The sequence below is a fragment of the Opisthorchis viverrini genome (genome assembly GCF_000715545.1).
Source record: "Opisthorchis viverrini unplaced genomic scaffold opera_v5_115, whole genome shotgun sequence".
Taxonomy (NCBI): Eukaryota; Metazoa; Platyhelminthes; class Trematoda; order Opisthorchiida; family Opisthorchiidae; genus Opisthorchis; species Opisthorchis viverrini.
Genome location: NW_008751773.1, coordinates 129970 through 150773, shown reverse-complemented (window position 1 = coordinate 150773; position 20804 = coordinate 129970). Strand labels below are relative to the sequence as shown.

General features: G+C 44.6%; 2 protein-coding genes across 2 annotated transcripts in view; both read right to left on the bottom strand.

The window, feature by feature from the left end:
• Positions 1–14210, bottom strand: part of T265_05903 (hypothetical protein) — a gene marked incomplete at both ends in the record, with an annotated part of 30080 nt that extends 15870 nt beyond the window's left edge. Inside the window, 6 exons of the mRNA XM_009171038.1 lie at positions 1624–2628; positions 9393–9509; positions 10776–11063; positions 12170–12358; positions 12784–12920; positions 14171–14210. Coding sequence (XP_009169302.1) covers positions 1624–2628; positions 9393–9509; positions 10776–11063; positions 12170–12358; positions 12784–12920; positions 14171–14210 — 1776 coding nt within the window. The remainder of the gene's footprint in view (positions 1–1623; positions 2629–9392; positions 9510–10775; positions 11064–12169; positions 12359–12783; positions 12921–14170) is intronic.
• A 29-nt stretch (positions 14211–14239) lies between these two features.
• Positions 14240–20726, bottom strand: T265_05902 (hypothetical protein; the record flags this gene model as incomplete). Its single annotated transcript, XM_009171037.1, is given in 5 exon segments — positions 14240–14406; positions 17112–17321; positions 17332–17472; positions 19649–19844; positions 20434–20726. 5 exon segments carry the CDS (start codon positions 20542–20544, stop codon positions 14240–14242), a joined length of 825 nt encoding a protein of 274 aa, XP_009169301.1.
• Between the last annotated feature and the right edge of the window lie 78 nt (positions 20727–20804).

Genomic DNA, 20804 nt, shown 5'->3' with positions numbered 1-20804 from the left:
GATACCAGAAAACAAAACAAAAGCAAGAGTAGATACGTTGCTCACTTCGGGTAGCATGGTAGATAGGTACCGCAAGAAGATCACAGCTAGACCACCACCATCATCAATCATCATCATCATCCTTGCATGACAAACCCAGGTTATGCGCTTCTCCCAAGACATAGTGGTTGCACAAAATAGTAGTGGGCGAACGCTGAGACTGAAAGCAAGAGCCAGTCTTTCTAAACATGAATCACCTGAACTGAATATGTAGAATCTTATTTGCAACTAATTTTATTGTTAGGGCACTGAAAAGGGTGAGCTCATACAATGCGGACGCAGCCTCACGAACATTGCTGGTTTGAAGAGAGTGTCACATCGCGGCTAATTCTCACTGAAACACGCCAATAAGCACCACTTTCAGCAAAACATTAGCCGATGTGAATATTGTTAGTTGTGTATGTCATGGTTGCACGAGTTCTGGGATGCTGCCGGGTCACCCACACCTAGACAGGAGGACGATTAGGGTCCTCAACCAAAGCCTCTGACTCAAAAGCCTAACCGCAAGGCAGCAGTGTTCGACTGGAAATGCAAGTACATCACCATTTTTTTACGGGACACCTCGCCATACACGTTCCAACCTCCAACCTGGAGGGCTAGGAGACTGTGTTCGTCGGACCTCTACCCATGAACCAACCTGTGAGTATCGTGCGAACACTCCCCAATATAGCTCAATGGGTCGCCGAGGTACACAAACCGCCACACCGCGGTAAGGTCCAGTCTCTTCGTGACATTAGCCCTCTGAAATCAACGAGGTGTCTCCTACTAATAACCAGCGACAGACAACAGATCACTTAACTGAGTTGGGCCGTCATGCACAGACAGATGAATACAGTCTGGAATGAGCATATTGTACTGCAGCAGGCACACCGAGTGCTTAAACACAACTGGACGATATTGCTGCTATTTGTCAGTGATGAAAGGAATTGCAAGTTAACATTAGAAGGACCACATCACCACATTTGGTTGAAATCGAGCAGTGAACTGAGGTATATCTCTCAAACCGTTGTATTTAGTCACAGAAAATTTCGTGACCTTTCTCGGTGTTTTTTCAACAGTACTGACAAATTAAAATTCACATATGTCACTGTTTCTCCGTGGCACTTTTTGTGAAAAACAAACTCTGCTACAAACAACTATGATCAGGTTGGACAACAGCTACATCACCTGACACTCGCAACCATATGTGACTAGCGGCGCAAAATTTCGCTCAGAGAATATTCGCCTCGGTGGGTCAAACCAACGGGGACAGGATTTTTTCGGTTGCAACGGCCATATGCGACGAAGCCTGGGCACCCTGAAAGCTTCGTCTCCCTGGAAGTTAAATGAAGCCCAATGCAAGAACAAGGCTATAAAGATTGTTCGGAAAGTACGACGGCGGATGAAATACAATTTTTTCATGAATATGTTTACAGGGAACGGCTTTCCCAGAAAGTTGACTCGATCACACAAAGTTGTTTATAAAACCAACCATGCCCAAATTTCCCGGTAAGAATCAGCAGATTCTCGCTCTAGCTTGTGAAACGTAAACTGAAACTGCAGTGAAGTAGCGCAATCGTGGCACACTGTTCAAAATGAACGTACCTTTGCTCCGGACGAGTGCTTTGAAATATCAATAACTGGTGAGCTTTGGAAAATATTCCATAATCGGATGACATTATCCTGACTGCCAGTAGCCAAATACAGAGATGTTGTACATTCAAAGCTGTTTTGTGTGGCGTCCAAACACCGAACCCAATCAGTGTGCCCAGAAAGAACAGCGGAACAAGTTAACTGATCGAAGGTTTCCTTTTGGGTCTCAGTGAGATATTCAGAGTAGATTTCTGTTTTTCCACTGTCAAGACCAACAAATACAAAATGAATAGGCTTCACAGATGGATGCATCCACAGACACGTTCGAAGACAGAGACACATGGACGGAAACCGGTTGGTGGCACGATGTGATAAGACAACAGGACTGATTTCCTGAGTTCTGTGTAGTCCGATGTGCCACGTATACATCGATGTATCGGCTGCAACGTCTAAGATCAAAACATCATCTATGCCTTGGTAGCCTTCAGTGCACGAAGAGGAATGCGCAATCAAACCGTCCAAAGCATTGGCGGAAAGACTTCCAGGTAATGACACCTCAAGTATAAGGGACCAATCGCCAGCAGCACTGCACCAAGGCTCAGTGATGACGGATTCTTTTTTACAAGCCCAAATTTTTATATTGCCTGTATTATCGGCAGATGCCAGAACCAGGTAGGGGACGGGGAAGTCTTTCGAAACGTGGGTCATCCATCGCAGGCAAGTGACGGGGCTGTTGTGGCCAAGTAACATACGGAGTATACGAAAGCCATCGTCACATTCTCTTCGGCCGGCTTCAATAGTTCGTGCAAGACAAATTGCATGACTTGCTCCAAAGGCTAGTAGATTTCCAGAAACTTTATGGTGTGCATCAATGGAGACCGCATGAGTACAGCCCGAACGCCGGTTAACACAAGCCGAAGTATATGGACAAAGAATCAGATCTGTGAGTTCACTCGAGCAGCACGAGTTTGCGTCATTAGTTTTTGGTGAGACAGAAGAATTCATTGGACAGGTGGGCTGAAAAACGAAGGGAGACTTTAGCGAAGCACGTCCTACCAGTCAACACGACAGATGTTCTACAAATATTCTAGCATACAGCGACAAAAATTTGAAACTGACAAATGCAATCATCTGCACATCAATTTATCATGGGGGACTCACTGCATCTCTCATTTATGATATTATTCAACTTAATGTGCTACATAAAGGATATCTCGTGTTTGAGTTGGTAGGATATTCGAGATATCGCAGTATAATATCATAAAAGAGACCACTCAAAAGGTTGTTAAAGATCTTTCAGTTTCTCGTTTAAAATTCCACCATATACGTCACTAGACAAACCGCACACAGACAGGCATCTAATCAAGCAAGTACCCCTCGCCAAGTGACTCAGAATAGTCCCTACCCTTGCAAACTCTGTCACAGAAGCCTCTGGATTGCCAGAGGTGCGCATCAGGGAGCTAGAGGAGGAGGACGAAGCAGTTAGCTCAACGACTGTGCTTGGATCTTAAATTCTTGCTTCTTATATGCCGCAAACATCAGTATCAAGCAAATCTAGTGTGCGAGCAAAAACAGTCTGCTGTCTCGCTTGCTTCAATAAGCGAACAACGGTGATGGTTACACAAATCCGGCGTCGAGGCTCGGAGTTCAATTTATTTATGCCTTAGGCTACAGTGCCAACTGATGCGCAGATACCGCGGATAGGGTTGATGCAGGATAAACAGGATTGTCGGTCCTAAAGGTTGAAACTAAAAGAAAAGTAGCAATTACGGAGTGGGGGAACGGAGAAAAATTATGTAAAAGAGAAAGAACGCCAGTAGTCGCTTATTTCTTCCTACCCGCAATCCCACACGCAGCAAGCAGGTCGACCTGGCTGATGACACCACGCGATTCCCGACGCTACACGAGGTTAGTTCCAATTGTGAGAACCGTGTTTGCAGGCAGACCTAGGTACTACCAGGGTGCACAAGCATAGTGCAGAACGACTAGGATCCTCAACCAAGGACCTTTGCTCAAACACCTGATCGCAAGGGAGCAGTGGTTGGCGAGAAAGAACAGACGTCTCAACGCCCAACACGGAGGGGCAGGAAATTGTTGGCCAGACACCTAAACACTGAATGTGAGAGACTGCGAGTACCACACAGAAAACCGACTGAATAAGCTGGTATGAGAGACTGCGAGTACCACACAGAAAACCCCAAACAAGTAAAGTTCAGTGGGTCACGGAAAAGCGGAGGTTGTCACGTAATGGTCCAGTCTCTTCGTGGCGGTTGCTGTGGAAAAATACATTCTGCGTTTAACTTAATTCTGCAAGAAGAGAAAAGGCCCCTAGATGTCCTAAAAATAGTGCCTCAAGAACCGTCACCGGTAGCATAGTTATCGGCCACAGGTTTTTTGCACGGATTAGCGTATTCATATGTTAGATTCCCTTCAGAACGATGATGAGTGGGGTACCGGTAGACAACAACTACCGATGCTGCCGGTCAGGGCTTCTGTAACTTGTGACCCAGTCATCGAATGACCACCGCTTATTTCCAGCTCGGTTTGGTCTCTGTCAAGAACATTCAGTGTGAAAACCTCTGCCTTATTATTCCAAAAAAACAGGACCTAGCCAGAAAAAATGGTTTATGTCCGGCAGATCGGTTGTTCGGCTCACATTGGTTCTTTGCCAAATATACACTATCCCAAATGTATACTATCTCAGTGCTTACCATATCGGTTAGATTGATAAAATCCAACTGATACGGGTAGTGTTCGGAATCTGAGTCTGTTGGTACCGTCTCCGAACCTCAGACAATCGACTTCACACAACCAACACAAGCTTTGTTTCTGGTCGACAGCTACAATCGGCGAAGCGCAACAAAAACACAGTGGGCTATTTGATCCGTCGTATAAAGACAAGATGAAACACCTCCCAAGTGGACGAGCCCAACGACAATCACGGACAGAGTATCTGCTACGCATAGCATGAGTATTCCCGACCAAGTCTCGTAGTATAACTGAGCACTGAGGGGGCAAAAACGCATTGATTGATACTGTTTTCAATCGGAAGTGCAAAAAACTACGACAGGGCAGGCCAACTGCATCCTGAAGGTCTGCCAGAAAAACATCTAGGTGAAGCTCTATTCCCATGGATTCAAATTTTGTCGTTAAAGACGATGCAACAGAGTAGGAAAAGAATCAGACGACTGTGGTGGACCACAGTGGACCTGAAGGATACACGAGAGGGTATTCGTTATATCATCACTCTACTCCCTGAACGGGTAAATAGTGCTCTATAAAAATGAACCTACATATTTGGCATTTCTTATACAGTTCCGTGGGATGCTTCGATCGATTGAACAAAAGGTAGTTAGCGTCACAACTATTCTACCTGCCGGCCAGCTGAAACTCCAAATTAGTCAGTTAACAAGACCAGATAGCGGCATTGACCAAAATGGCTGTCTGAATTTTAGTTTTTCGGTGAATTACATTGGCAAAACTAAGAGAGACCGTTTAAGACACTCAAAACCTGCCCTACCCCCCCCCCCCCAATTCAACTCCACAAATACCCGGCCCGTTTATTTCAAGCTTCGCTCCAAACATCACCCCTTATGTTACTAACTCAGGTGCCTGAAGAATATGCATTGCTTTGTTTCATCGGTAACCTACGCATCAACTAATAATCACGGTATCCCTTGGTTCCCATGAATCTCTAGAGAGACGATTTTTTCTACCCTATTTTGGCTAGAGTTCTTTACCATTAGATTTTGCAAACAATTTCAGTGCTCTCTGTTTCAACATTTTCAACATTTCCACATTTCCAAAACCTATCCCGGAACTACTGTTCCAACTTCACACGGAGCCATCATAATTTCATATGCCTGCCGGCTGTCCTGTTCCAACACTGCTGTCTACATGAGTCAAGGCGGCGATAAACGTAAGTTAACATCCACAATCCGCAGCAAAAAGTAATCATCCCACGAAACGACGTAAGTGAGTGACTTCATCCTGAACCGAATTTAGCTGAGATTAAATTGGCTGCAGTATTGATTACATATATTGTATACTGATTAAATCGGCTGCGCTTAGAGTTGAAATGGCACAGAGAGTACTTCACACCAAAGAATGATTTCATTTCGTCCCATTTTGCCGTCGAATTCCCCCTACCCAGATGGAAGGCCCAAAACAGATAACATTTGACCGAAAACGAACTCACGTAAATAGTGCCTACTCCGGATTATGTTGGCCACCCTAGCTGTCCAAACATCACTACTGCCGTTACAGTAGACCATAACAACCCGGCTGTTTAACTTAGGAAAAAGAGATTACCACTGTAGGGCCTTCGATGGGTTCAATACACGAAATGATATCATATAAAAAGACGACCGTATCTGATCCAGCTTTACGCGTTTTACTTACTCAGTATGGCAGCTTCAATCAGTATTTAAATTCACTGTTGACAACAAATTCCTTCGACAAGAAAGCCTAGTAGGCTAGCAATAAACTTCGATTTCAAGCGACTCGCTTGCTAGGATCCAGCGAATAAAACTGCAGCCTCAAACCACCTTGCTTGCGTGACCACTCTGCTTGGACAGGTCGTGTTGGCTAAGTAACCAATACTGAGCCCCCAAATCGGTAAGCTATCAAGTAAGGCGATGATAAAGATCTCAGGGGTGAAATAGGACAATCATCGCAGTACAGAAATCTCTCAGCTGTCGGATGAGGCAATTTTCCACATATTCCCCAGTGTTGCTGGATAACGCTTCGGGAGTCTGGACATCTCAACTGGACAGGCATGAAGTGCACTGATCTGGTCGGAATCTTGGCATTGTAGACAATGCCATTCAGTATGTGAGGAAGTTCATAATTCAGACAAGCCTTGACTGGGTTCCATAGAAGATGAAGAAATAATTAAATAATTAGGTGAATAAGCCTGGATACACTGTCAAGTGTTTGAGACCTATTCGTGGTCGGAAAGGCCAAATCTCCCTGGGGAGAATTCTTCGCGAAAGGACGGTGTTGGTTGGTCCGCGGGTGTTTCACCTAAACGGAACCACACAACATGAACCGAAATAGGAAGATAAAATTGGGAGGAATCATTGCGCCAGCTCTAGGTTTGTTGGTATGCAAACATTAGTCTCCAGAATCTACCGTAAATAGAATATCAGAAGTCCCGTCTTGTTTTTACACGCATGTATACCCTCGACGTGCTTCTGATACCTTGGTTTCGCGGATCAGTTTACGTATCGCAGCAAAATCATAAACCACGGCCATAGTAAGTCGTTCAATTGTAGCACCCTTTCGGTGTCCAACTGCCATGCCAACAGAAGGAAGCAAAAGGGTTGGGATACTGCCAGGTTTCCCAAGCCTAAACAGGGGAAGTCAGGGGACAGAGGTCGAGTTCGAACCACGGACCTTCCGGTCAGTAAATTCGCGCTCTAACCGCTGAGCCATTTCGCTCCACCACGGTCATACAACCAGAGTGCTCAGAAAGTTCTCCGCCGACAAACCTCCAAGCTTGAAGCATTTATTTACAATTTCGGCTATTAAGACAGTAGCAACGTTTAGTTGGTCACTTCTGGTTCATCTGACGGCCCCTACTGAATGAGTGATTATATCCGGCGCCGACACTGAGTGTTAAGGTCAAGCATATTTGCGGTCCTAATTTCACGGACGGCTGAGCACCGCAAAGCAACACTCGCTACAATGGCTCCAAGGAGAAACCGAATTGAGCAAACAGCTTGAGCCGTAGGATGGTATTTATCAGCTTTTATTTTTCGAAGTGTCATTCATATTACAGTAACGAAATATACCATGAAACAGGTTGATCAGGAACTCCTAGTCATGTACCTTATAATAAAATCCACACGAACAGTGTGACGGCTATCCATTACGGTCAACTTTCACTAGGTGGTGTTCAAGCATTCACTGCAGAGATCGAAGATGCGGTAAGGTCAGAGAGGAATCAAGCAGTTAACCTGTTAACTATTACCTGAGTTTGGAAGGACCGGACAATACCTTGTAGAACAACTGTGCAGATGGCCAGCAGCACGAGCAGCCGGGTATGCAGAACGGGGCGAAACGTCTCCGTGGTTAGAGAGTGAATTTACTGACTGGAAGGTCCGTGGTTCGAACCCGACCTCTGTCTCCCGATTTTCCCTGTCTAGGCTTTGGCAACCTGCCAGTACCCCAGCCCTCGTGCTTCCTACTGGTGGTGTCGCAGCCAAGCACCAAAAAGGTGTTACAACTGGACGATTTTTTGGGTATGCAGTTCAGTAAAGGAATGCCAAGTGGTCTGAATGTCAACAGTATTTAAAGCAAGTTGATTTTTGAAACAAGCTGGTATGGTTGATGAAAAATGGCCAGACCCTCATGTTTGCAAGACCACAGGGCACGTGAGTTCCATAGGGTTGACGAAAAAAATTCAGAAAGTCAAAAGCCAGCTACGATGTAATCGTCATTGCTGTTATAAAATCCTATATTCCAGCGGAATGGGAAATAACGTCCCGCATACTGCAGATTCTAGTTAATATAAGATATAATTACTCATACTACTGGGCTTGTTGTTTTTCTGCTTGAGAAGAGGGCCAAGCCAACGTCACTTGGAATTACCGCAGCGCTCGAAACAAAAAATTAGTTCAGCGTGAACGAAGTTGGTGGCAACCATGGGGAGTGCCCCACTAGCGGAGTTTTGTACAGACACATTTCGCAGCGCTGTTAAGTGGTGTGACTATGTAGCCTTCCAACCTCGGGATTTTCCAGCTCAAACTCAACATTGTACCGTTGTAAGGCACCCGCATTCCCTATCCGGTGATTGCGATAATACGGTTCAGTTGCAGGAAGAACAAATATTCCACGACTTCACGATACGATTGCGCATGGCAACTCAGTAGTTGTGGAACAGATGGATCTGTCGACTAAGTACTCGTGAGCCTGGATCACATTCCCCACAATCACAGACAGGTGTCAGGTTCGATGGACATTCTGCACCAAACGGTCCATAAATGCACAACCCAACGATTGCTAGGCCATTAGGATATCCAACCCCTACACCATATTGTCCATAGTCAATTTAAGAGTCCGACTCTCTGACCGATGTCCTTGCTAGAATGATGCAGAGACAACTTGAACTCCAGTTTCCCCTACTCAACAACCCAAAAAAATACGCAAGGTCCACAGCTGTGTGAATGCACTCACATGGTTCGCTGTAGGCGCACAGCCATTCACAGGTTTACAAAAGCGAATAATGGAAATAACATGTTTAATGAATCTGATAGAAGAATAATGCAGATTTACAATGGGAAGCTGAAATGAAAAAAAACATGGAAACAGTACTTTCTGAGGTGAGATAGAAAGAAACTACAGCTACTGAGTGACAGAATTGTTCTTCGTTCAAATTCAGTCAGTGAAATGAAGGTTTCACTCTCGATGGATAATGTTGAGGCTTGACATTGGCTTTCCTGACAGAATGCCGAATGCTGGAAACCTATCCTCAGGTCGACTACTAAGGATTCTCACTAACAGACACGAGAAACGAATCTCCTTGACTGAATAAGTGAACTACGCATTGGAAAATGGTACCCGCAGAGACGAATTCTATCCTTCCGTCAAATGTTTCGTGAAACAGTTCGACAGGGCGAAAAATCGGGTGAGAATACTCACTTGATGTGCAAAAATGGACGTCAATACTTGATTTCTGGCTCCTCCTCCGACAGCCACAGTTGCAAGTGTTCAGTCATCAGTTCTCGAATCCTAGCTGGTCGGCCTGGGTTAAGCCAACCGTCGACAGGATCACACACGGTGCGTTCCGGCTTTTCTGCCACGATGGCCTGTACCTCCGGGATATCAATATCTGATAAGCAGATCAGCATTTGCTGGGCCGTTGGTAGATGGTCACGTGAAAAGCTGTAGCCAACCTGATAAAAGAACCAGATCGGGGGAATAAGACATTACCAAACGGGAAGTAGGCTCAAAACTGCATTCACACAGTGAGAGAAACCCAAATGGACTGGCTTATGAGCGACTTAAACGGGTTTCTTTGGAAAACGCCCCGCGTTCGAAATAAAAACTTTGTCAAAGAATGACCAGACATGAAGGATATGAAACTTGTTACAAAATTTGGTTAGTTTGAACTCAGAGGGAAAGCGTATCAAAAACGCTAGGAGTAACCGTTTTGGCAAGTAGTGATGATGCTTTACCCTGAAGGACGCGTTTGAAAAGGTTGTGTACATCCCGCTCATTAAACGGTTGACGGTGATCGTCGATGCATTATTTGATAAGGTCGATGTAAGTAAAGAACTTCTAAAAGCATACTCACCATGTACAGTGGCGTAAAGTGTCTGATTTCTGTGGCTTAACCCCTATGCGCTCGGGTAGGTTAGCTCTGCGCTACCCTCTGCGTCACACAGTGAGGTTGAAGGATCCACATGAAACCCGTGGAAAGAATGTTTCCAGTCCCAACAAATGGAAGGCGCTACTTCTCTGTACGCAAACTGACTAGTAAAAAAGGATAAAAAGACACGTCTTCTGCGTGTTGGAACTCCGAAAGTGAGGACTATCACGATCAAACATGCTAGCGAGGGGGTCCAAAAGGCGAACAGGTCCCGTTACTGAAGAAACCAGATGGTACGAGATAAACCTCGTTTCTCCCAGTGTAACTGGCCTGCCTGATAGGGAGCAGTTGAGAGAAGCTGGTTCTAGCCCAACTTTCTACTGGAATGAAACAGTAAAAGCAAGGCTCCACTGAGTGGCCGTAATCTCACTTCTCACTTTTGCCTCCTGTTGATGGACGAATGTGGTATGTGGTTTGCGACAGAATGACGCACAAATAGGCACAGCCATCCGGTGAACAAAAACTGTTGGCTTGAAAACCTGCTCCGAAAGCCGGCCATTCGATATGGTATAGCAAGTTGTTGCTGTGGAAAAATACATTTGATCACACTGGCGAAATAAACTAAAAATATGTTGATTACATCCTTTTCATGCGGCGATGGTCAGAAAATGTCCCAGCCAAATATCTCGCTAGAAATCCAAAGCCTTGAAGTGAATTTAGTCACTCAGGGGTTCCGAACTGCAACGTGAAACCTGATCTGTTGCACAACTCTCCGTTTGGACACCCTAACAACAAGGGAAGAGTGGTGCATCATTGGTATGGTGTTGTTCCTAGCAAAGACAAGACTCACATGCAAACTACCCGACTCTACGTCAACAGCATCTTCGGCCATTTCGTTGGCGTAATCCATCTCCAGGTCACCCTCCATATCGACCTCGGCGTCCGACTTTAGAGAAGTCGATGACTGATTCTTCGTCTGTGTTTGGGGAGCATCACTCAACCAGTGAAGACTTCCATCTGGCCTCCGCCAGTTCAGTCTTCCACGTCTGGTTTTGTTCGAAGACATCGAAGAATATCGGATGTTTCGCTCCAATATTTGACGAATAAGAACGTGTGATTTGATGCGGAAATCGATCACCTATAATTAAAGCAAAAAGTTATTTCGCCACTGTGACGTACTCCCCCCCATTATGTTATCCGAAAATGAGAGCCATGAATAGGAGTTTGAAGGCTAACCGCGGTAAACAGCGTGAGGACTTCCAGCTCTGAAATCAAAAGCTGATGAACGTGATCACGAAACCCTACTCGACTCGTTGGTAAGGTTGGTAGCTACCACGTCATACTCTAAACATTTGAGTTCATAATGGCAACTCCGTTGGGGGTAGTGGTTTGAATAGGAAAGAGAGGCGCCAAAACCATATTACCATATATTAACCGTTTCGATCGTCTCACTTTTGATACCAGTGCGCAATTCGTTTTCATCTCTAGCTAGGCTAGCGATTATCCACTGTTTAGTTCGAAGTTTTTTATTTCAAAAAATTTTGGAAGGCAATCACTACAGCGCCCTAGACAATTGCATGCTGAAGTGATCATGCGAGGGACGACTGAGAGGTACAATTGTAGAGGCCCAAAAATGCTGCATACTAGAATGTTAACAAATTGATCTGTGGGTTTAATGGAAAATATCAGCTACAACGCCATAGGGTCTTATGCATCCTGTTACCAAGCTTGCAGTCAACCGAATTTCACCGACTTCACGCTGTTGTGGCATGAGAACTTCAGGCAAAAAAAGGTTTGCGGTCGCACGCTGCTACCAAAATACTGCGGGAAGCGACTATCTGAGTTTGATGAAGATTCCCCTGTCATGTGACGACTGTTATTAGGCCTGTAGGAATCGATCCTACGTCTGAACTATCTCAAAGAAACTAGTAAACCAGACAGAAAGGAGAATGTTTCAAGAAAAATACCAGTTTGAAGCCGTGTAGAGGAAAAATACTCCACTGGTTAGACAGGGCTGACCTAGCGGGTGGGATTGACAACACAACAGCTTGCAGCCGTGAATTTGGTTGGCTGAAAAACGAAAAACACTGGTTGGCCAACCGAAATCCGACTTACAGAATGAATGACAGACATTACAAGCGATGGGTGATGGCAAGTAGATAACAATGAGTAAATACCAGCACGGTTTGAGAAACACCAATTTTAGTAAGCATCAAACGTGAAGAATCTGTGACCTTCACAAACCTGATAAAAACGCGCCTCTGGGTCGGTGCGAGGGTCGTAGCCATATCGAATCCAACTGCGACTCCAAGGTCCCCGTACCATGTAATAGGCGAAGCATATGATAGCACCTTTGTAGAGAGCCGATCGAAGATTTGTAGTGACACTTTTGGCAATTGCGTTTCGAAGCCAGATCGGACGACCTTTAAACAGCTACAGCAAATGTACATATTGTGGTTCAAGGAAAGCATGGTTGGTCATATACAGAATTGAAAAAACAGTCGTCATTCCCTCTATTGAATACATAGATTTTACCACGATACAGATGGCTAAAATGCCAGCTTGTATAAGGAGGTATTGAGATATTAAAGGTGATTTCGGAGTGTCGTTAAGGTTACATTGGATGAGATCAACCAGTTAGCACCCGATGCATCGCATTACACTGCACTGATCACCAGCTCTGTTTCAACCGAAAATTCGAGGTTCCCGCGGTTCTTTACCCTCGAACAACAAATTCTCAGGTACTCCACAACTCTACAATGAACTAAATAATCTGGCCTCTAGCGGAAGATTGAAAGTACTATGTACAAAGAAAGCAGGATAGATAAGTATTAGCCAATGCATAACCGATGACTCACCTTATCAAGCTCGAACAATACTTTGTGTTGATCTGGATAATGCGCCATTAATCGTTCCACCGCTTGTGGATGAGGAGCCTCGGGAGTGGGATCTTCGAAGCTTATAACACGGCCGAAGTTGTGTCGGGGTTTCCTGACTGGAGAAAGGAAGTGCCGGTGGAAACAAAAATGTTGAATTGGACAGAAACAGATGTGCCGTGATTGTAAGCAGTCCCGAAAAAGTATAGGCACGGAAAACGTGGATATAACCCACAGAGGCACTTATCCGTAAAAATCACAAGTAAAGGCAAGTTGTCGAACAACACTTGTATCCGAAGCACACAGAGAGAAATCCAATACCTTCAGGCGAGGAGCACACTATACGCTGTCGGGATAATTAGAGTTAGGGTCCCTGGGTTGAAGGGTATCCTTGATAAACAAGCAGTGTCGAGATGGCTACATTAAAAAATTACCATAAGACTACGAGTTTATCAACATCATGTGCAGCAGCACACCGGCAGTAAACATCTATGCTGGGACCTTGTCCGGGCCTAGCTTCCATGCCAACTTAAAGGGGGTACGACGGCTGGGATACCGCCAGGTTACCCTAGCCTAGACAGGAGCAGTCGAGATTCTGAGGCTAGGTTCAAACCCGAGGGGTTTCCGGTCCATAAAGTGCAACCTTAGCCACTGAGCTATATCGAGTCCCACTGAGCGACCTCGAGTCTAACACCAATGGTGCCACGGGAAAAGAAAAAAAGAAAATGCTGTGGGTGAATTGCGGTTACTTGATACAAAAAACCTATGAAGTTAGTGAAATCACCCAAAGAAAAGGTACTCAAACCGCTGAACTATGAAGAATGGTTCAAGTGTAAGTGAAAGGTGCAGCCTCACTGCCGCTTTGATTGGCTCAAAACTCTCATGAACTTTACGCAGCACAAGCCCTATGGCATATGACAGACAAATCTAACCTGAGGATACAGGCTGAGAAGAAAAGTAAGTTTTCCACTCTGTTAGTTAAGTCCGTAGTCCGCAAAGTCTCCGGTAGGGTAAGGCTGACCAGGTGGAATCCAGCTGAGCGAACGTGGAAGTCCTACTTACTCCGTTGGACATTAGTCGAATCACGGCTATCGTTTGCTCACCGTGATTATTTTCCAACACGCATCAACAACTAAGTACTTCTTGAGAAATCATCGACGAGCACGCGTAGTAGTACATCAGCAATAGGTATCAATCCGTTTCACTCGCTATCGGGTTCAGTAGCTGTCACAAACTTGGGTGAAGATTTAGAAACCGCTATATCCATATACAGAAGAGATTCGCAAGGACTCATACCTCCATCATAAACAATAGTTGAAATGTCAAGGTTGATGTGAATTGCTAGCTCACAGCGAAAGGTGATGGGGACCGTAATTAATTTCGCCGAATCCGTTAGAATTTCCACCCATATAAAAAATCGTTCAGCTGTAGCACCCTTTCAGTGCCTAAATGTCATGTGAACAGGAGGAAGCATGAGGGCTGGGATACTACCAGGTTGCCCGAGCCTAGACAGGGAAAGTCGAGAGGCCTCGGTCGGGTTCGAACCACGGACCTTCCAGTCAGTAAATTCGCGCGCCAACCACTGAGCCATCTCGCTCCATATAGCTGACCTGTGTCAAGAGACCAGTGGATGAGAATCAATAAGGCCTCATTGACTTTACTCCTGAGATGAATTTCGCTGATGAAGTATGAAATGAACGTTGACGCAATAGTCATCCATTAATGAAATTAACGAACATGGTGACACCGACTGTTTTCAACGCAGAATAATAAGCAATCACCTCAGATAGACTTCACAATTATGACAGCCGCTGATTCATGTCTTGTTGTGTTGGACAACAATGCTGAATAAGAGCTAGTCGTATGTGTGGCTTGCCGGTGAATGGCGGGCACAAACCTGATTTAAAGCCATATTTCTTCATTGTTCAATCACAGTGCACCAGGCAGCTGACAAAATTAAGGATTACAACTGCACTAGAAGACTACGAAATTCACACTTCAGAATATACCTTTTGTAACTAGTACTGCGTAACCACTACAAATGATGGCGAACTTCCCCCAACACACATGCCAAGATATAAGGGAGAACACACCTAAAAAGGCATGCATATGTTGCCGAAAACGTCCAACCTGAGGACACAATAACACAAAGCAAGGACAAAGGTTACATTACTGGGGGTTGTGTAAAAATGACTGAGGTCTTGTGGGTGAGTGTTCTACCTAGAGGGACCCTAGATGGCTCGCTGTTTCAGGCCTCTGGTTTCGGTTGCCGGTTTGTAGCTTTGATTCCCTTCCGTATTGAGCCTGTATTGTGTCCATGTCATATGGTATTGTGTCGTATTGTCCAGCAGTGTACGGCATCATATCTGAATGAATCGGCTCAACAGTCCAAACTCCGTTAACCTAGCAACAGTGTTAGAAGCAACGTTTGTAACCCTCGTTCTACAATCCAAACTGATTACTGGACAATACCATCCAATTGTATGTATGCGCCTATGAATGTCTTGAAGGGCGCGGGCCATCGAGCTATCTATCCGCCGCGCACACTGTGGGCTTCAGCCATTCAGCTGACCAGAATGTTGTGGGTAGTTTCCGAATGCGTAGAACTCACAGTTACATCACTCGCGTTTGAACAGTTATCCTCTTGTCCTAGCGCAATTATTCTGGTGACCATTATGACAACTACGAGTCATCACTTTGGCACGCCGGTCTTATTGTGCCTGATATACAGTGGATAAAATGCATTCAACTGGTCGCGCGCACGGATCAGTGCACGCAGCATGTGGTACTATCTATCCTGCGCGGGGGTCTGTCAAAAAGTTGGGTGTAACAGGAAATCTGGGGACGGATGACAGCACACAAGGTGTGTATAATTTCAAGTAATCGGACCACTGCCAGTTACCGTCAGGTCTGCCGAGATGAAGTCACATTTCCCAACAGGCATAGGTGAATGAATGACTATGAAGCAGCTGACTAATAACAAAGAAGCGATCAGGCAGATGAGTCATTACATACCCAAGTTGAAAGTCGTTTTGGACTACGTCTAGCACGCGCCAAACATCCCTCAGGGTAGCTCCGAGTACGTGATTCTTAAAGCTGATCGACGTTAGTTTTTGACTAAAAATGATGCAAGCATGAATTTAGCCTTTATTTTGCACGCACGAGCTTATGCATTCGCCGTGTAACCCTTGCTCATAAGGTTCAGTTAACTGGCGTTTCTCTCTGAAACCGAAGGTCTTAAGGTTAAGTAGTGAACTCTGAAAAAAAAGTGCGCAAAAAACGAGGGTCTAATCCCGATATTTTGTCCATGGTTCCTGTGAACCACTGTTACTTGGTGCAGAAAAAAAAACTATTTTAGGCAAAATTGCTGCTGCTACCTGGATTTTTTTCGTTCGAAGTTCGGTTAAATATTTACGCCGTGATGAGATCAGCAAAAGGGAACAAGAGAGGATAAGCACATAAAACGAGAGGCTCAAGTGGCTGCAGAAAAGTTATTGATGGACGATTATTAACTTCAAGCCGGTTGTCATCAAAACCTGTGGTCTAGTGCACCACTTTCAGCATAGAAACCAGGGAATTTCTCCTCTTTCGACGTTACTTTAACAAAAGGTTTCATCCATCCATGAAAACAGTGATCAAACTCATCCAAGATTCTGCTGCAAATGAGTGACGAATGCAGTGTGATTGAAACGTAAGACGAAATTGATTCACAATCTGTATCACAGCTTGAACATGAACAACTGCGGCCTCCATTTTCCACTGAAGTCTCGAAATTTCTTCGACTGAGAATCACTGTTCCTGTTCGATAGCAGAACCATTCCGAATTCGTCAACCAAGTATTGATAAAGAGACCCTAATTGTTTCAAACCGCATTATTAGTTACAGCAAAATATGTAGGTTGCTTTCGTGCTAGTTGAAAAACACCCTCTTCAAACATCATGACATTTGTTGGAAAGTGGATTACTTCTCCAATGCCATTGGCCACGATGACGTTTCGCAAATAACGTACAAGAGCACCAACATACGCTATGAGTGGTGGGTTATTTCAGCACCACACCTAGACGCCTGGTGTTGTCGTGCTAGCAGCACGCCGGCTATCTTCCCATCACATTTTTTAACATGACTATGTGTGCATGCCCACGAAAAATTCAAAAAGTGGAATGGGTTGCTTGCCTCTGTGGGGTCAAAATGTGGAAGTGAACAAAGTTGTCAGGGTCGATCGAGTGACCTACTGGTTTGGGCCTCAACTACTAACTAGTATACCTCACGCGATCATTCAAATAAACAGCTTAAATAAATTGTAAACTTACTGACAGGAAGGATATGACATTTCTCTTCTAATTCTATATACTCGGAAGACCGATGCCGTGGTGCAAAATTGTAGTTGAATGGGAGATCCTGTCGGGAGAATTGGATAGGCGGAAGGAAGAGCGGTGTGTTCTTTGAGAGGAACGAGTCCAAAGTAGTGGTAGGTTCTTTTATGATCAAATCATCGTAGAACACACGGTACTTATCATCACCTTTTAGNACGAGTCCAAGTAGTGGTAGGTTCTTTTATGATCAAATCATCGTAGAACACACGGTACTTATCATCACCTTTTAGGGTTGAGGGTGGTGGGGGTGTCTCGTTGTTTACGCGCTCATAAGGACCGTACTGGAAATCTACCATAGCTAGAGGGTAAAACAGATAAAGAGCATATGTTTTGCAACTGTGATTATATCAGGTAACGGTCACTTGCGCTCTTTCTCACACACAACAAATAAACACCGAAACCGTACAAAATAGTGTCCAAACTAGCGAGCTGAGTTTGTTACTCAACAATAGCAGGGGTGTTGCTATAACATAGGCTGAAGTTTAATGCTAGAAAGCCAGTACAGAATTTTCCAACATTTGTTCAATCAGTCAACTGTTTTTCAACTATTTACTAAATAGAGTTTCCAAAGTCCCCCCTCAAGGGAAATTCCGTTTGTAAGCGATAAGGAGAGTTGGAACTCAGAAGAAATCCGTATTCCAGAATGTGGGGGTTATAACGGCGGACAAAATATGAAACACTCGTTCCGATTTTGACGATGGCGCTCCTCGTTGAATCACCATAGGCACTACTTCCGGCACCGCGCCTGCCGCTAGAAATTCAGGTAAGAGAAAACGCTGAGAGCGTCGAAATTTCCGCACGTTCTACTGGTACCATCTTAACTTTCAGTTCTGAAGAGCCGTTCAGCCAGTTTCATGATCTGTCGTATGAAGAGTTTGGCGGAAGTTCGCTTTTTTAAGCGCACTACTGAAAGGATTTGTGCATAACACACTATCCTGAAGTATCGGCTGTACAACAAAATGAAGTGTTCAGTTACTGAGTGTTTAAGGTTCACACCAGTGACATATAAGCGCGGCAACGTTAGAACAGTTTTACAGGGCAAGGAACGCCCCATCTCCATGTGTTCTAGAATATTTGACACCCAGAATAAACCGACAGCTAACACGTTGCCGGCCAGTCGCCTGGAGCCCAGCAACATCGATAAGCTGAGTTTATTTCGAGTAAAGGTTGCCTCTGGAAAAGAACTGTTTTGATTGACATGTGAAATGTTACTAGGTTGAAGCATTAGTCATGAGCATGTTCAGGAAATCAGTCGGTATGAAAAATCCATCTGAATTATCCGTGTTAGAAAATCCTTTAGCGCTACTGCAGGAGATATTATCTCCACGAATTATTGTGCGGCCAAAAAAACAACAGCTACAGGAGTGGCCAACAGCCTGCGACCTCGACCTCGTTTCGCTTGCTCCATAAGGCGACCCAGAAAAGTTTTGTTCATTAAAAAACTACAAACTAAGAATCAGAAACTGACTGTCAGTTATAGTTTGCGTAAAAAGTTGTGAGTCCAAGTAAATCAAGCTAGAACAACCGAAAGATTCCGGACCACGCATTGTTAGCCCTTTTCAAGTATAGCGTGCGGTTCGAGACGATAAAGATGGTAAAAACAATTGGACAACGTGTCGAAAGCCGTGAGTAAGAGCACCTTCAACGAAATGCAGAACTCCAGAAGCAGATAAAAGGGTCCCTCTGTATTCTGTCCAACTAGAAAACGTAAGCAACCATAACTAACCTAAAAGTAACAATGATTGCTTTCGAAACTGATTAGACGACAATTTTTAGTCTTGTTTAATTCCGGTTTCGTTTCTGGTCAGAAAACCTGGAAGTAAGCAGTACCTTAAGGTAACTAGCTTGAAATCTAAGTAGTGTCTTTCGTAAGGAGAGTGTTCTACTTTCGTCCTTCTGATCGTTTAAACGAGCGCTTCCGAGCCGAACGACAGGTACTCTGTCAGAGCAAGGCTCACATCAACTAACAGATCACTCGTCTAGTTCCACGTCCAACCCACTTATTGTGTACAAGCAGCTGTCTAACCCGGCCCGCCAATTAGCCCCATTCATGACCAGACGACAATATCTGCCGCGTTCGCGTGTTTCTCAGTTTATGCTTTGATAATAACAATATTAAATGGGCTATTCTCACCGTGTTGAGGGGTCGATTGACCCGTCCTGACTGTGACAAATTAATAGCCCAATTATGGCCCAATTACGCAGTTTGAGACGCCTCTATAATATATCTGTGGCCTTCAATGCGTAACTTACCTACTTCCGACTGTGTAATAAGACAGAGGTTATTTAAAGTCTGTAAACTAGTCGGCAAAACCCTAACCGATGCTTGGGCCTGCGACCGTCATTTTTCCTATCCTCCGTGAATCGAATTGGGCAGTCGCAATCAGGATACCTTTTATACAGTAGTGATTGCACAAGACCGGACGAAGTGAACGGATTAGGCTTATGAGTACCGTAAAGGAGCTTCGACTTACTTTCAAATGTGTACATCCGAGGTACACGGGCAATGACGGTGGGAACCAACTTCGTCTCACCTGTGAGGCGGTTTTTGTACTGCTTCACGGAGAGCACCAGACCAGTAACTTGAGATGGGTCGCCACAAGCTGGTTTAGCAAAAATCATCTTGGGACGAAAGCGTAACCTCAAACGAAGTTTTTCCGAGTCAAAAACCTGGTCAGGAACATGATGAATGTGAACAATAATTGTCTTATGAGTGGAAAATTGGGAGATTACGGGTGAGATCACAACATTCAAGCTGGGACGCCTTTATTCAGCTTTAAGAAAATGACATCGGTCGCAATTTGGAGGGACTAATTATTAGAACAATGGTGGCTCTTACAGATGGAACAGATTCATCCGATCGCTTTACAGAATTTATCAGTAGGGCGCAATCCACATGAGATGGAAGACATCGACACCTCGACAAGATGAACTAAGAGGGTTATCAATTATTGAGTTGCCCAAAACTGATGGAAAATATTGGGAAAAAATTGCTGAACACAAGGCATAAACCCCCAGTTCTACTGAAGACTCCATCATAGAGTCAAGCCACACGAGCTTGCTCAAAGCCGTCATTTTTTAAGCTTTGTATGGCTGTTTACCATAACTTACACTTCATCTTACTGGGCTATCTACACAATGTACGTATGAATACCAAGAGAGGCGCAGCTAACTAGGTAACGATTCCAATTTTAAAAATATTTAGACACTAAGCTACTTACATAAAACCGTATTTTCGGTGAGGTTAACGAAAACCTACCCGGAGCACTTCGTCCAACCCACCAAGCATGTCAAGGAGCTTTCCGTCGTTGTTCACTATTGCCGGAACTTCTACGGCAAACATCTGCTTCTGAGGAACTTCAGAGTTCATTTTTGTGTGGAATCAGTGTTGGTCGCCAACTTGCTAAAATTAGTCAAATAGGGTCAGAACTTATACGTCATGGGTATCAACACACACAGGTCAAATAAGTTCATGTTGCCAAACGGTGTTGGAACGCAACACCGACACGAAAAGTATCTTAGTCGAAAGGAGGTCTCGTTCTTCAGTGAGGCTACTGATTTCAGTAACCTGTTCAGTTATTCTACAAGTGGTAGAGTGACGAAGCTTCCGGTCTTTTTAATTCAGCGACC